This window comes from Antechinus flavipes, chromosome 2 (assembly GCF_016432865.1).
Source record: "Antechinus flavipes isolate AdamAnt ecotype Samford, QLD, Australia chromosome 2, AdamAnt_v2, whole genome shotgun sequence".
Classification (NCBI taxonomy): Eukaryota; Metazoa; Chordata; class Mammalia; order Dasyuromorphia; family Dasyuridae; genus Antechinus; species Antechinus flavipes.
This window is the reverse complement of record NC_067399.1, coordinates 244,665,514-244,678,235: the sequence shown is the minus strand read 5'-3', so window position 1 is coordinate 244,678,235 and position 12,722 is coordinate 244,665,514. Positions and strand designations below refer to the sequence as shown.

The window sequence follows — 12,722 nt, the reverse complement described above, 5'->3', positions numbered from 1 at the left end:
GAAGGCAGGGCTTGCCTTTGTTTTTGCTTGAACATACCTCAATGACTGGCACATAGTGAGTGCTTAATAAATGGGTGTTGCCTTGGTTTCCATTTCAGTTAGAAATCAGTGAAAATAAAGATGCAATTTCCTACCCATTCAAGTTTATGGGCCCTACCCTAATAATAACACTTTCCCATTTGGATCTCAAATTTGTAATGTATTTATGTATATTTTGTATTATAACTACCTTATAAGCATAATACAGTGACTTATGTATTAGAAATGATATAGGAGAGATCATTGAGAAAATATGATCAGAAAAGATGGATTGGTCATGAAGTGAGAATAAAAGATAACAGACAGCCTGTGCACTTACATATGGAGTTAAAGCGTTTCCTATTTGAGGGGATGGACTCAGAATGCAAGGAAAGGCAGGTCTACTTTTTAATACAGCTTAGTAAAAGAATGTGTATTGCTTTACTATACATATCCATTCTGAGTTTTGTTTTTCTTTCTTTTTCAGCAGAGGAAGACAGGGAAGAGAAAGAAGAAAGAAGATAGATTCTAGTTAACTGGGAAAAATTTAATTTTTAAAATGACCTGCAGAATCAATCAATCAACAAGCACCTACACCAACCATGAAAGCTATTAAAAAAAAAAAAAGAAACTGTTCTTGTCTCCATGGAACTAGTATGTTTTGGGAATAAGGCAGCATGTATATGCCTAAAATATAAACTTTTACCTGGCTCCAAACCTTATTTCACATTCTTTCCTTTCATGGACTCTCAGGCAAACTAGACTAACTAGTCACTGAACTCAATATATCTTCTCCTGCCTCCACAGCTTGACAAAAGTTGTCTCCAGCACCTAGCATGTATTTTCATTTCCAACTTGTAGAAATGTATTTTCCTTGAGTTCTATTCAAATGCCACTTTCTTCCAAGAAGCCTTCTCTGATTTCCCTAGTTGTTACTGCTCCCTCTTTCCTCAAATGTTTTTATGTTACCTTGATTCCATTGATTCCCAGCTCCTCTGACTCTGAAGTCACTATCATTTCCATTATATCATATGGACTTTGTAAAGTTATATCTTTTTATTGGAGGGATCTAGTGGTTCAGTAGATTAAGGGTAAGAAAGACCTGAGTTCAAACCCAGCCTCAGAAATTCACTAGCATTGTGACCCTGAGCAAGTCACTTAATGTTTGTCTTAGTTTCTTCAACTGTAAAATGGGGAAAATAATAGCATCTATTATCCTGAGTTGTTGAGAGGATGAAATGAGATGTTTGTAAAAAGCCTGGAACATAGTAGACTCCATATAGGTGCTTATTCACTTCCCCCATAAGAATGTAGTTCATTGAGAGCAGAATCTATTTGGCGTTTTTTTTTTCCTTTCTCCTTGCACCCTAATGTATTCACAAACACACACACATACACACACACACATCTATACATGCGATCTACAAATGTCCACATAGGCCCTATACACACATATAATAGATACTTAATAAATGTTCATGGAACAAACTGACCCAGACTCATACAACAAAAGAAATAGCACTGAAGTCTTAAAAAAAAAATTCAAGGATTCTTTCAAATATATTATTAACATGCTCTACTTAACTCAGGGTAGAGACTGAGAAGTTATCTGAGAGGCACCCAGCACAAGGGGCAGCCGCGAGCGGTTTATTCACTTGCCCGAGGGTCGGCCCAGACTGACCCAGTGCCAAGCTACCCCTCACCCCCACACCCATCGTCAAATTATCAGACCTTTTCGTTCAGCGTGTAGCTTTTCCAGGCAGACAAAAGCAAAGCTGAGTCAGACTGCTTTCCTTTCCCCAATTGTTTGGGGAAAGACAAAAAGGGCGCTGACTCTTCGGGCTCATCGAGCAAACACCTGATCGCTTGCCTAGGAAACCAGGCATGGGGTTATTAGCAGCTCAGGGTCACACGGACAGACACACGAACTCTTCCTCCCCCCGCCCCACCCCTCTCTAACTGTACTTTCAGTGACTGAAAAAAACCACCAGAGCAGAAGGCAGCACAGTTCCTGATTTACTGATCCTTGCAAATAAAGAGCCAGCTGATTCTCCATCCACCTACTCAGTGCTCAAGCCTCCTCTTCAAATTCACTCCTCCCCTTATTGTCCCTTGGCAACTAATATATAATTTAGAGTCCACGTTGTCATATGCAGCAAAAGGCAAGTGCCCATGAATTAGTAACAAAATGCTGGTGCCGGAGGACAGGGACAAAAACATATCAACAGTCACTTGCACAATTATACAAGGTTAAATCCGTAACCTACTTTTCCCCCCTTGGTTACCTAAGGACAGAACACTATGAGATCAGAAACCCAAAGGAGAAGGGAAAGGGCTTCCTCAGTCTCCCCTCCATTTCATAATAACCATCCTTCACTTCATTTGATCCTTATAATAGCCCTGGGAGATATGCAGGGAAAGAATTGTTGCCTCCTACTTTACAGATGAGGAAACTAAGGTTTAGAGATTAAGTGGCTCACCAGTTGAGCCTGGGCTGAAATCCTAATTGAAGGCCTAGGGCTTTTTCCATGACATAGCATTATCTCAACTCCTACTCTCTACCATTCAACCTATTTCCTTTCTAGATCATTTTAAGTCTTATATGCTAGGGATGCTATATAATATATGGTGTATATGTGGGAGAGCAGCATATAACACTATGGTCTAGAAGGCAGATGTCATGAGCTCCCTATTACAAAAAGTCTTTAAATAGAAATTATATGAGTGCTTATCAAGAAGGTTATGAAAGAGCTCTCAGTTTAGATATCGGCCGAAGTGGATGAACTCTTCCCAATATGAGTACCCGTGATTCATTGGAACTGAAATGACACTACTTTTTCCAAGGATATGATACGTGGACTCAGTTGGAGAAAGGTAGCCTGGTGCTCATAAAAAAAAATAAAAAAAAAAAGCCTATTTTGCTCTGTAAGCCTTGACACACACACGCCCCACCCCCGACCAACGTCCCTCAAAAAAGAAAACCCCTATCAATATTCTCTTTCTGCAATGGTACAAAGAGACCTACATCAATCATTAGGCACTTGAATGAAAGTGGTATGACAGGGTCTATTATTCTCTTGAAGTACACTCGTCCTTTTTCCGAACAGCTGCCAGACCCTATTAGATGTACAGAATGAGGGCTGAGCAGGGATGGGATCTGCTATTGAAAGGGGGCAGACAATAGACCCCTTTACATAGGGGATTCAGTCTCTGTATAACATCTGGCCAAAATCAATTTTTGACCTAATGTTACTTTCATTTACTATCAGACTTGGTTTCATATGTAGCCTGTCATCTCACTGAGCATTAGAACCTGTGCTGAGGCTGCCCTGAAAAGGCTTTGGGGGTGTGGTCAGCCTGCAGTCACACATGGAAGAAGCACTTCTGATCAAGGAGTCTATTTTCGTAGTCTTGGGCTCTGCCTGGATTTTTTCCTCCCTAGTTCTCATAGTTTCAAATTTCTGAATCCTTGAGAAAGTGGTCTTAATTCTTTAGCAGAGGGAGTTAGGCAGTTTGTGAATAAAATGAGAGTAAATAGTTTTTAAATCACAATAAAACCAGAGTACAAATGCACCATTTAAACTGGAGAATTTCAGGATGAATGGATTGCTACCTTCTTTAAAAAGAAAAAAAAAACAGAAAATAAATGGATTTGCTCCTACTCTGTAAAAATTATTCTGTCCTCCTATCCCCTCCATTCCCATAAAAAAAGTTATATTCACTTACCCATAAGATCTCTGGATAAAAGCGGGGTGTAACTGCTGAACACCAATTGTAAAACCTAGAAAAAAATAATTTTGGAAGTATAAGAGGAAATACTGAAGGTGATTATTAAGTTGCTTGCACATGTGTGTATATACTCACTAGATTTAAGCACAAGCTATCTTACACGAGTCCTTTATTAACATGCCTTTCTCAACTCAAAAGAGAAATCTAGACAATGTCCCAATCCAGCCACAGATCTCCTCTAGGTAGAGCTGGTCACACTATTTAGCTTCCGAGGTAGGTATAAAAAAACTCTCTCTTCTTTCTCTTTTCATTTTCTAGAGGAAGTAACACAGCTCTGGAGAACAATAACAGCAACCACTCATGCTTCTACACTACATACTCCCCAGCAACAGGCAGGGGAATTATTTTCTTCCTTTTAATTCTTAAGGATACTTAAGGCTCAGAGTTGCCCTCTAGTCACATGTCTCATAAATGGAATATAGGGATTTCACGCTAGATTTCTGCACTTCTCATTCAGCCTTCTTTCATATGCTCCCCTAAAAGTTCAAGTTTTTGGTTCAAGTTCTGTTTTGGCTTCAGTGGGCTTTTCCTAAATGTAGGGCTTACTTTTCAAAAAGAGTTTCTGACTCTGACCTGAGTACAAATGCCAAAGTGACGACTGGGCTCTCTGACTTTGGGGAACATTAAAATAACCAAGCTTGTTCAATGGCAACATGAGGCAGAGCCCATGAACGTGCATTTTATACTCTGCCATCGATAAGTATGTTGAATATAGTAATGTGAGTAGAAAAAAATGGAGGAAGAAAAACAAATCAAGGTTGTTCCTCTCACCAGTGTGAATACTCCTTGGCTTGGCTCCCAGGTATGCCAAATTAACGTTTGCTTTCCGGCCATCTATGATGGGGTTGGGGTCTTTACAAGCTCTCTCTGCTGCAGCTCGGTCTGCCATTGTAACCTGGAATGAAGCACATGAGTTCACAAAGGTCCTACCCACACAGGTCTTCTCTGTAATATAAAATCTTTCCATTTTAATACTCACTCTCAAGTGGGATGAGTAAGCAAAGAAGGAAGCTCACTCCAAAGGGAGCTCCAGGTGTTTTTCCTTTCCACATCAGCTTTACCCAAGGCCCACTGGGATAGTTCCTCAGACTTTCCTACCTGCCACTGAGCATTGTCCACAATGCAAAAAAAAAAAAAACAAAACAAAACCCAAATCCAGCCCCAAACCCTTAGTTTGGGGAGAACAAGGACAAAAAGAAGCACCTTGGTTGTTCATCTAACAAAAGGCACCAGTGGGACAAGATATTTGGGTAATTCTGAAACTCAAAAGCATCACAAATAAGGAGAGGAAAGAAACCAAAGTCAGCAGGTCTCCAAATTCAAGTGAGAGGCTGCTCCATCCCACCAAGTCTCCCAACTTCTCCCACAGGGAGGGAAAGGCTTGCCAGCAAAACACGGTGTCATACAACACTTAGGAGGTCGGCTTGGGAATAAAGAATAAACTTGGACATGGTGTCCTTTCTCTTCCAAGTTCTCTGGGAGAGAACACTGGGGTGGAGACCATGGAGGTGACAACTCTTCCCCCTCCCTCCAAGGGCCTCTCGAAGAACTAAGAGGGGTGACTGCATATAAACTAAAAAAAAAAAAAACAAACTTTCTTCGCAAGTCTTGAGTTTGTTCTGAAAGGAAAATGTGCTGTGAGCTACCTGCAGGTGCAGGGAACCAGGGAAGATACTCAGCCCCAGAGCTGCTCACCGCCCAAGGAGTCACGGGAAGGGTCTCCGTGGTTGGGCTCTATAGCGTTCAGGGGGAGACAGGCACAGTGGGGGTGGGGAGGAGGAGGGGGACGGCTGAAAAGCTGGGGTCTGCGTCGAGTTTAGAGACGGAAGGGCGAACGGCTCACTAGTTTACAGAGACGCAAACAGAGCTCCAGCTGAAAGGTTACAGATAAGAAGGTGGGGGAGGGAAGAAGGGAGGTAGGGAGCGGGTGGGAGGAAAGTAGGAGGGGAGATAGAGACTGGGAGGCCCAGTCCGGATGACAGGTACTACGAGGAGGATGCCAGTACCCTGGGGCAAACGGCTGAGAGTATAAATGTATTTGTTTAAAACCTTCCGAAGTTCAGTCTCAAAGGAAAGGCACGCGTGACCAGGGAGGTCGAGACGGCGAGAACCAACACACAGCTTGATCACTTCCAAGCCTAGAGTTTTCGGCTTCCAAAGGGAGGTCGGGGAGGGAAGGAATTGGTATCTAGCGGGGGCGCGGGTCACTTACAAAGCCATAGCCCCGGGACTTGCCCGTCTGGCGGTCGGTGATGACTACCGCTTCCTCGATGTCCCCGAAGCCCTCGAAGTACTTCCTCAAGGAGGAGTCCGTGGTGTGGTAGGGCAGCCCCCCGACGAAGATCTTGGTGAACGTGGTATCCTTCTGCAGGGTGTGCATGGTGCCGGCCGGGGGCCGCCCGCCGCTCAGCGAGCACGGCGCCTGTTGGAGGAGCATCCGCGCCGGGGCCGCGGCCAGACGGAGCCCGGGGGCCCCGGGGAAGCCGCGCTCGGGTGAGCCGTGCGCACCCACCACCCCTTTCGCCCCCGAAAAAAGTCTTCCTCCAAAGTGCGTCTGCTTCCTCTTCAAGAGGTAACGAAAAGCCGACTGTTTTCTCCAAGTTCAGTGCATCGGGGAAGTGAGAAGCAGGTGGTGCGAGGGGCCCCAGGCACACGCAGCGAGGAGAAGAGAGACGTCCGGGGCACCGGCGCAACTCGCGAACACAGCCCTCGCGCAGCAGGGGTATCGCCACCCCGGTGGCCGTCCCGGCTCTTTGTAGGCAGCACCGCCCCGCTCCCGCCCTCGGACACGCCCTCGCCCCGCCTCCAGACCGCCCCTGGGCCCAGCGACCGCTGGGAAACGTAGTCCCTGACCCAGCCCTGCCCTGCCCTATCTTGTTCTGTCCAGTCCCTTCGAGGCCGGTCCAAAGAACACAGCTTTCTAGAGGACACCAGGTGAATGACGGGGTTTTGCAGCTTGGGATCTAGTACACATGATGAGTGAAAAATGAAAGTCTGCGGGGAAGTGGAAGGGAGCCCTGGGTTTTCAAAGGGAGGGATTCCTCAAATTTGGAGTCATAGAATTTTCCATTGTAAGAGGCGTCAAAGATCATCTCCTGTCTGACATTTTACAGGGAAGGCAAGTGAGGCACAAAGAATGCCCCAAAGGTGTTAGTGCCTTTTTGGAAAATCTTGTGGAACTAGTGTATTCCAAGAAGCAGACACAGGCCTGGGACTCGGGTCTTCTTAGTTCAGGTACACTAGGAGATAGATGCACATCCAGAGATGGAAGAGAGAAAGAAGCGGGGAGGGAGGAAGGAAAGAAGGAAAGAAGGAAGGAAGTTATAAGAACAAAAGAAAAAGAAGCTACACACACAGCTCTAATGAAGAAAGAAAGGTACATGACACATAGTACCACGACTTAACACAAAAAAGGAAGAAAGAGAAAGGTGATACACATACATAGATAGCTTCAATACTCCTAAGAAAAAAAGAAAGAACGGAAGCGTTTGCAAGTTGTAATGAGTATAATCACGCTCCCCTTTCTGCAGCCGGATCATCCATGAGGTAATTTGCGAACGCTTTGCCTGCTTCAGGCGGCGCGAGACCCGGCCGTAGGTACTGGGCTCCTGAAGAGGCGGAGAGATTTCCGGGACCCCCAGCTCTCCATAATCCCCGCTTTGCTACAACCAGTCCGAGCGGACGCTGACGGCCAAGAGCCGAGCTCGGGGAGCACCGTCGGCTTCCCGGACACGCCAACTCCAGTAGTCGACTACAAGTCCCAGGCGCCTCGGCAGATGCCCTGGCCCTTGCCAGCTTCCAGACATGCAAAAGAGCTTTGGGCTGGTGACTCGCGGGCTCGGAGTTGATTTGCTCTGGGCAGTCGGGGTTATTTGCCTAAGAAATGAACGTTTGCTAAACAAAACAAAACAAAAAAGTTTGCGCTCTTGGAGCTCTCGGGAGAAAGAGGCTTTAATCCAAGGCTGGGGGTGGGGAGGGAATACATTGTAATTCCTCGCTTCGTTTTACCTTTAATTCTGATATTTGGGTGCTATGAGAGCCTGTACCCGGGAAAATAGGGTTGAGAGAAAGAAATCGTGGAGAGGCGTTTGGGATAAAGTAGCCACCTTGGTAGACACCGGCGAGGGCGGAGATTGGGGGAGGGAAGGAGGTGGGAAGGGAGTTCGGGATAAGGGGAGATATGGATCGCCAAGAAACTGAGGAAAATAAGAGGCACAGGCACCTTCTCTATTTTTTCAAATTCCCTCCCCCACCCCACCCCCCTTCCCCAGACCGAGGGGGAAATCTGGACTGAAAGTAAGAGAATCTGACTTTCTTCAATGATGTTGGGCTGAGGAGGTACATAGGAAGTGATTTGCTCAAATTCACACATAACAGGAAGGGACAGACAAGGAACCAACCCAGTACACCTATTAGGTATAGTATATGCCTGGCTCTTGTATTTTTAATATAATCACACATTGTCAGAGTTGGAGGAAAACTTATAGATCAAGGCCATGAAATATAAAGAATTCTTATTAAAAGAAAAAAAAAGGAATCCTTGAACTTGAAGACATGGGACTTTATGGAACTTCTTCAGTACATTTTACGGATGAGGAAACTGAGGTGAACAGGGTTAAATGACTTGCCAGAATCACAAGTGTCTGTGGCAACATTTGAATCCAGAAAATAAAACTTTCTAACTCTACGTCTGGCATTCTGTATCCATAACTGCTACCTAGCTGCTCCTAAGCCTGAGACCTGAATTCAAATTCTGATTCCAAGCTCCCTATTAAATAAGGGCATTGCCCAGGAGGATCTCTGAAGACTTTCCAACCTGGGTTCATTTCCCATTTCTGAATGTGGAAAAAAAAAAGAAGAAGAAGAAGAAGCCCACAGAAGGCAGGAAATGAGCATTTGTTTATTAGGTGTTAACTATGTATCAGGCATTTCATACCATTCGGTCCTCATAACAACGTGAGTGTTGGTGTTATAACATGTCCCTTTTACAGTTGAGGAAACTGAGGCAAAGGTTAAAAGGTTCACACAAATAGAATTTGAGGTCAGATTTGAAGTTTTTCTGACTCCCAGCCCAGCCCTCCACCTGCTCTGAGGCCCAGCTGACTTGCCCAACATCCCACACCAAATGCCAGTCTGTTCTATTTCCACAGGCACCTCCTCTAATCTACACAACCCATCTAAATTGAAAACTGGCTAATGGCCACATCAGTTTGATAATCCTTTAACCACAACGATTTGCTTTGATCAGAAATGCTGCAGGATACATTCAATCTAGAGATTTGCCAGCCAGGGTAATTATGAATTACCACAATAGTCACCTCAAGGAGGAGAAACCTCCCTAAAGAAAAATGAGTGAGTTACCTGACCATGTTTTGAACAATATCCATCCCAAACAATTGGCAAAGAAACTCTCTAGTTATCATGACATTGGCTACAGCCCAAATTTAAACATACTAAATAGGCAACACCTGTCTCTGCAGAATCTTGAACAACTACCAGGAAGTTTAAATAATCTCGATTTTTATGTGCAGACATACATCTCTCCTGAAGGGTCATTGGAAAATCAAGAAAAATCCAAGTATCTTTAGTGATGTTTGCTAGACATGAATTTTATTATCTTTGAAAATTCATTAACTTGGGTATGGTAGAAATGTTACTGATGATGCTTAGATCCTCTTAGGGTCTTTGAGAATTCTGGGCCTTTATACCAAACTGAATCTTTAAAAACAAAAGCTTTGAAGAAGGAACTCTTACTTAATTGGATCGTGTCCAACCTGCGTTTGTACCCTGCTTTACATCTGTGCAGTACACTATCCATTGTCAAGAAAATTCAAATCAGTCTAAATAGTAGGTATGAAGAAGCCCAAGAATGTTACCAGGAAGAAATTGCACTACATAAGCAGCATGAAAGATGTCACCAAACAGATGTATAACCAGCAAAGGACATGGATCAGTCATGTCAAGAGAAAGTGGTAATAGCTACAGGGCATACCACATGTCAACAGATCTGGAAGAAGATCCCCAAACCTTGGACCCTCAGCAGATAATTTTGGAGACAATATGGACAAGAGTCACAAAATGAGGAGTGAATGATTTACAGCTGGCTCAGTGACTCAGTGGGATCCTAGAGCCATGGAGTATTATCAGAATGCAAGGTACTCAGTAGGTATGCAGGAAATATTACTCTTCTGTTATGTGGATTAAAAGAAGAGCTGGTTTTAAGTCTTGCCTCTAATATAGACAGATATTTAACCCCTCAGTTCTCTAAGCACTTCTCTCTGACTTTAAATTGCAGAGAAGGGGAGTAGCTGCACTGGTAGACAGAATTCTCTCACTGGGGAATTTTCACTATACCATTTAAATCAAGGGTCTAGTGCCTTCCCTCTATTTATTAATCAACTCCAGTTTGTCCTATATGTTTCTTATTTGTACCCAGCTGTTGGCAGTTGTCTTCCCTATTAGATTGAGCTCCTTGAGAGCATAGACTGTATTTTGCTAATTTTTTTATATCCCCAGAATTTAGTATAGTGTTGGGCACATAGTAGGCATGTAATAAAAGCTTAGTGACCAACTGATATTCTTCTCTTTTACAACTAAGTCTTCTAGAAGATAGGGAGTAAAGAATAACAGGAAAACACTTATATATAAAACATATATCCCTGAGATTCTCAAAGCATTTTCATGTAAATAATGATGATGATGATAACAATAATAATAAATATCTATATAACAGCATTTAGGGTTTTTTTTTTTTTTGGAGGGGGCAAAGTTACAGGAATAGTTTGCCATTTCCTTCTCCAGCTCATTTTACAGATAAGTAACTAAAGCAAACAGGGTTAAGCGGCTTGCCCTAGGTCACACGTGTCTTAGGCTAGATTTGCACTCATAAAGAAGAGTTTTTTTGATTCCAAGCCCAATACAGTATCCATTGTGCCACTGCCATTAGCAACCTATAATGTGCATATAATACTTTGAAATTTGCGTAGGGTAAAGGGCCTTAAGAGGGCAGGGGGCAGTGCGGAGAGAGAGAGAGGGTCTGGGATGAGAAGGCTGGTCTCGGGAGTACGAGTTCGATTCTTTGTAAATTGCAAAGTACTTACTATAGAGCATGCATTTGATGAGTACTTAGTTGGTGACTAACTAAAACAGAGAGTTATCCCAATCTTTAAAAAATAATACTTTAGCATGGGAGGGGACCTTTGAGTTAAGCTAAAATTAAGCATGATTCCACTTGTCAATAATTACACAAGTCAATAAGCATTTATTAAGTGCCTATTGTCACTGTGTCAGATATTGTGCTAAGTACTGAGGATACAAGAAAGCCACAAGACAGCTCCTGCGTTTCAAGAGTTAATAGTCTAACGAGAAAGACAAAGAGCAGACAAAATACCTCTTGGGTAAATTGGAGATAATCAGCAGAGAGAAGGTATTAATATTTTTTAATTTTAGGTATTAGTATTAAAGTGGGATCAGGAAAAACTTTTGGAAGGCAACATTACTGTTGGAACTTGAAGCTAGGGAAGCCTGGAGGTGTTGATGAGGAGAAAGAGAACTCCAGGCTCGGGCATAGACGGCCAGTGAAAATGAGGGAAGATTGAAATTGACCTGAGTTGAAAATGGTCAGTCAGGAAAAGGAATGTCTTTGGCCAGATAAAGCCAGGAGATCAATGTCATTGCATCTTTTTGTGTATTTGGGAGGAAGAAAGGTGTAGGAAGACTGGAAAACTAGTTTACTTTGGGCTGTAGGGCATAATTTCTTAGAATAATTGCTCTATCTTCAGATCTTGACTGGAATGTTACTGGGGGCCCCCTGAGAAAGGTAATGAGGGCCAAACAAAACCAGTCAGGCCAAATTAGTGTCCTGCGGGCTGCCAGGCCTGGGCGTGCCCTGCCTCTCCTTGCCAGGCTGAAGCTTCTGTTCCTCCCCTTTGCGCTGTCCAGACTCTTATTCAGTTCATCCACCAACCTTTTCCTAGCAACAGGAAAAGAAAGAAAACTTCCTTAGGTTGCTCCTTATTGGAACACTGACTTCCACTCTGTGAAACCCTAAGGTAAACCATCTTTTGGGTGAAACAGTGTGGAATCCATTAAAAGGTTCACTCCAAAATTTCTCCTGAAGAGTAACAATTAAATTTCCTTCCCCCCATACTAAAATCCTGGAGCCTTTGCAGAAGAAATGTTGCTGTCAAAGAGAAGATCTAACTCAATTCCAATTGATCAATGATGAACAGAAGTAGCTACACCCAGAGAAGGAACACTGGGAAATGAATGTAAACTGTTTGCATTTTTGTTTTTCTTCCTGGGTTATTTTTACCTTCTGAATCCAATTCTCCCTGTGCAACAAGAGAACTGTTCGGTTCTGCATACATATATTGTATCTAGGATGTACTATAACATATTTAACATGTATAACATGTATAAGACTGCTTGCCATCTCGGGAGGGGGTGGAGTGAGGGAAGGGAAAAGTTGGAACAGAAGTGAGTGCATAGGATAATCTTGTAAAAAATTACCCAGGCATGGGTTCTGTCAATAAAAAATTATAATAAAAAATAATAATAAATAAATGAATAAAAGTTAAAAAAAGAAATGTAGCTGTCATTTTTTTTGGGGGGTGGTTGTTGGGTTGGGAGTTTGGTTTTTTTAAACACTTTCAGATTTGGGAAAGTTGACATAAATGTAAAAAAGGATCCTATGAATTAGTTTATTGGATCTTTTCTTCTCTGAGGCAGTTGGGACTAAATGATTTGCTCACATCTAACTGTCCCTTCTGGATCCTTTCTAACTTGACAGCCAGGTGAGAGCAGTTTTGATTGTTGGGGGGCAAGACAGAATTGGAAGAAATATGAAGAAACAAGATATCCTGGTTTGGAGAAGAGGAAGGGAAGTAGATAATCTTGTAACTTTGAGTAAATCA

At 43.1% G+C, this 12,722-nt stretch overlaps 1 protein-coding gene and 1 long non-coding RNA gene across 2 annotated transcripts in view; one reads left to right on the top strand and one right to left on the bottom strand.

Moving 5' to 3' along the window:
- Positions 1-6,329, bottom strand: part of RBM38 (RNA binding motif protein 38) — a 30,215-nt gene extending 23,886 nt beyond the window's left edge. Inside the window, exons 1-3 of the mRNA XM_051976642.1 lie at positions 6,020-6,329; positions 4,579-4,702; positions 3,745-3,799 (exon numbers count right to left, since the gene is read on the bottom strand). Coding sequence (XP_051832602.1) covers positions 3,745-3,799; positions 4,579-4,702; positions 6,020-6,244 — 404 coding nt within the window. The 5' untranslated portion in view covers positions 6,245-6,329. The remainder of the gene's footprint in view (positions 1-3,744; positions 3,800-4,578; positions 4,703-6,019) is intronic.
- Positions 6,330-6,617: 288 nt separating this feature from the next.
- LOC127548952 (uncharacterized) lies at positions 6,618-8,494 on the top strand. Its single transcript, XR_007950487.1, has 2 exons — positions 6,618-6,741; positions 7,338-8,494. It is a non-coding gene; the product is annotated as an uncharacterized LOC127548952 (long non-coding RNA).
- The last annotated feature ends 4,228 nt before the right edge of the window (positions 8,495-12,722 follow it).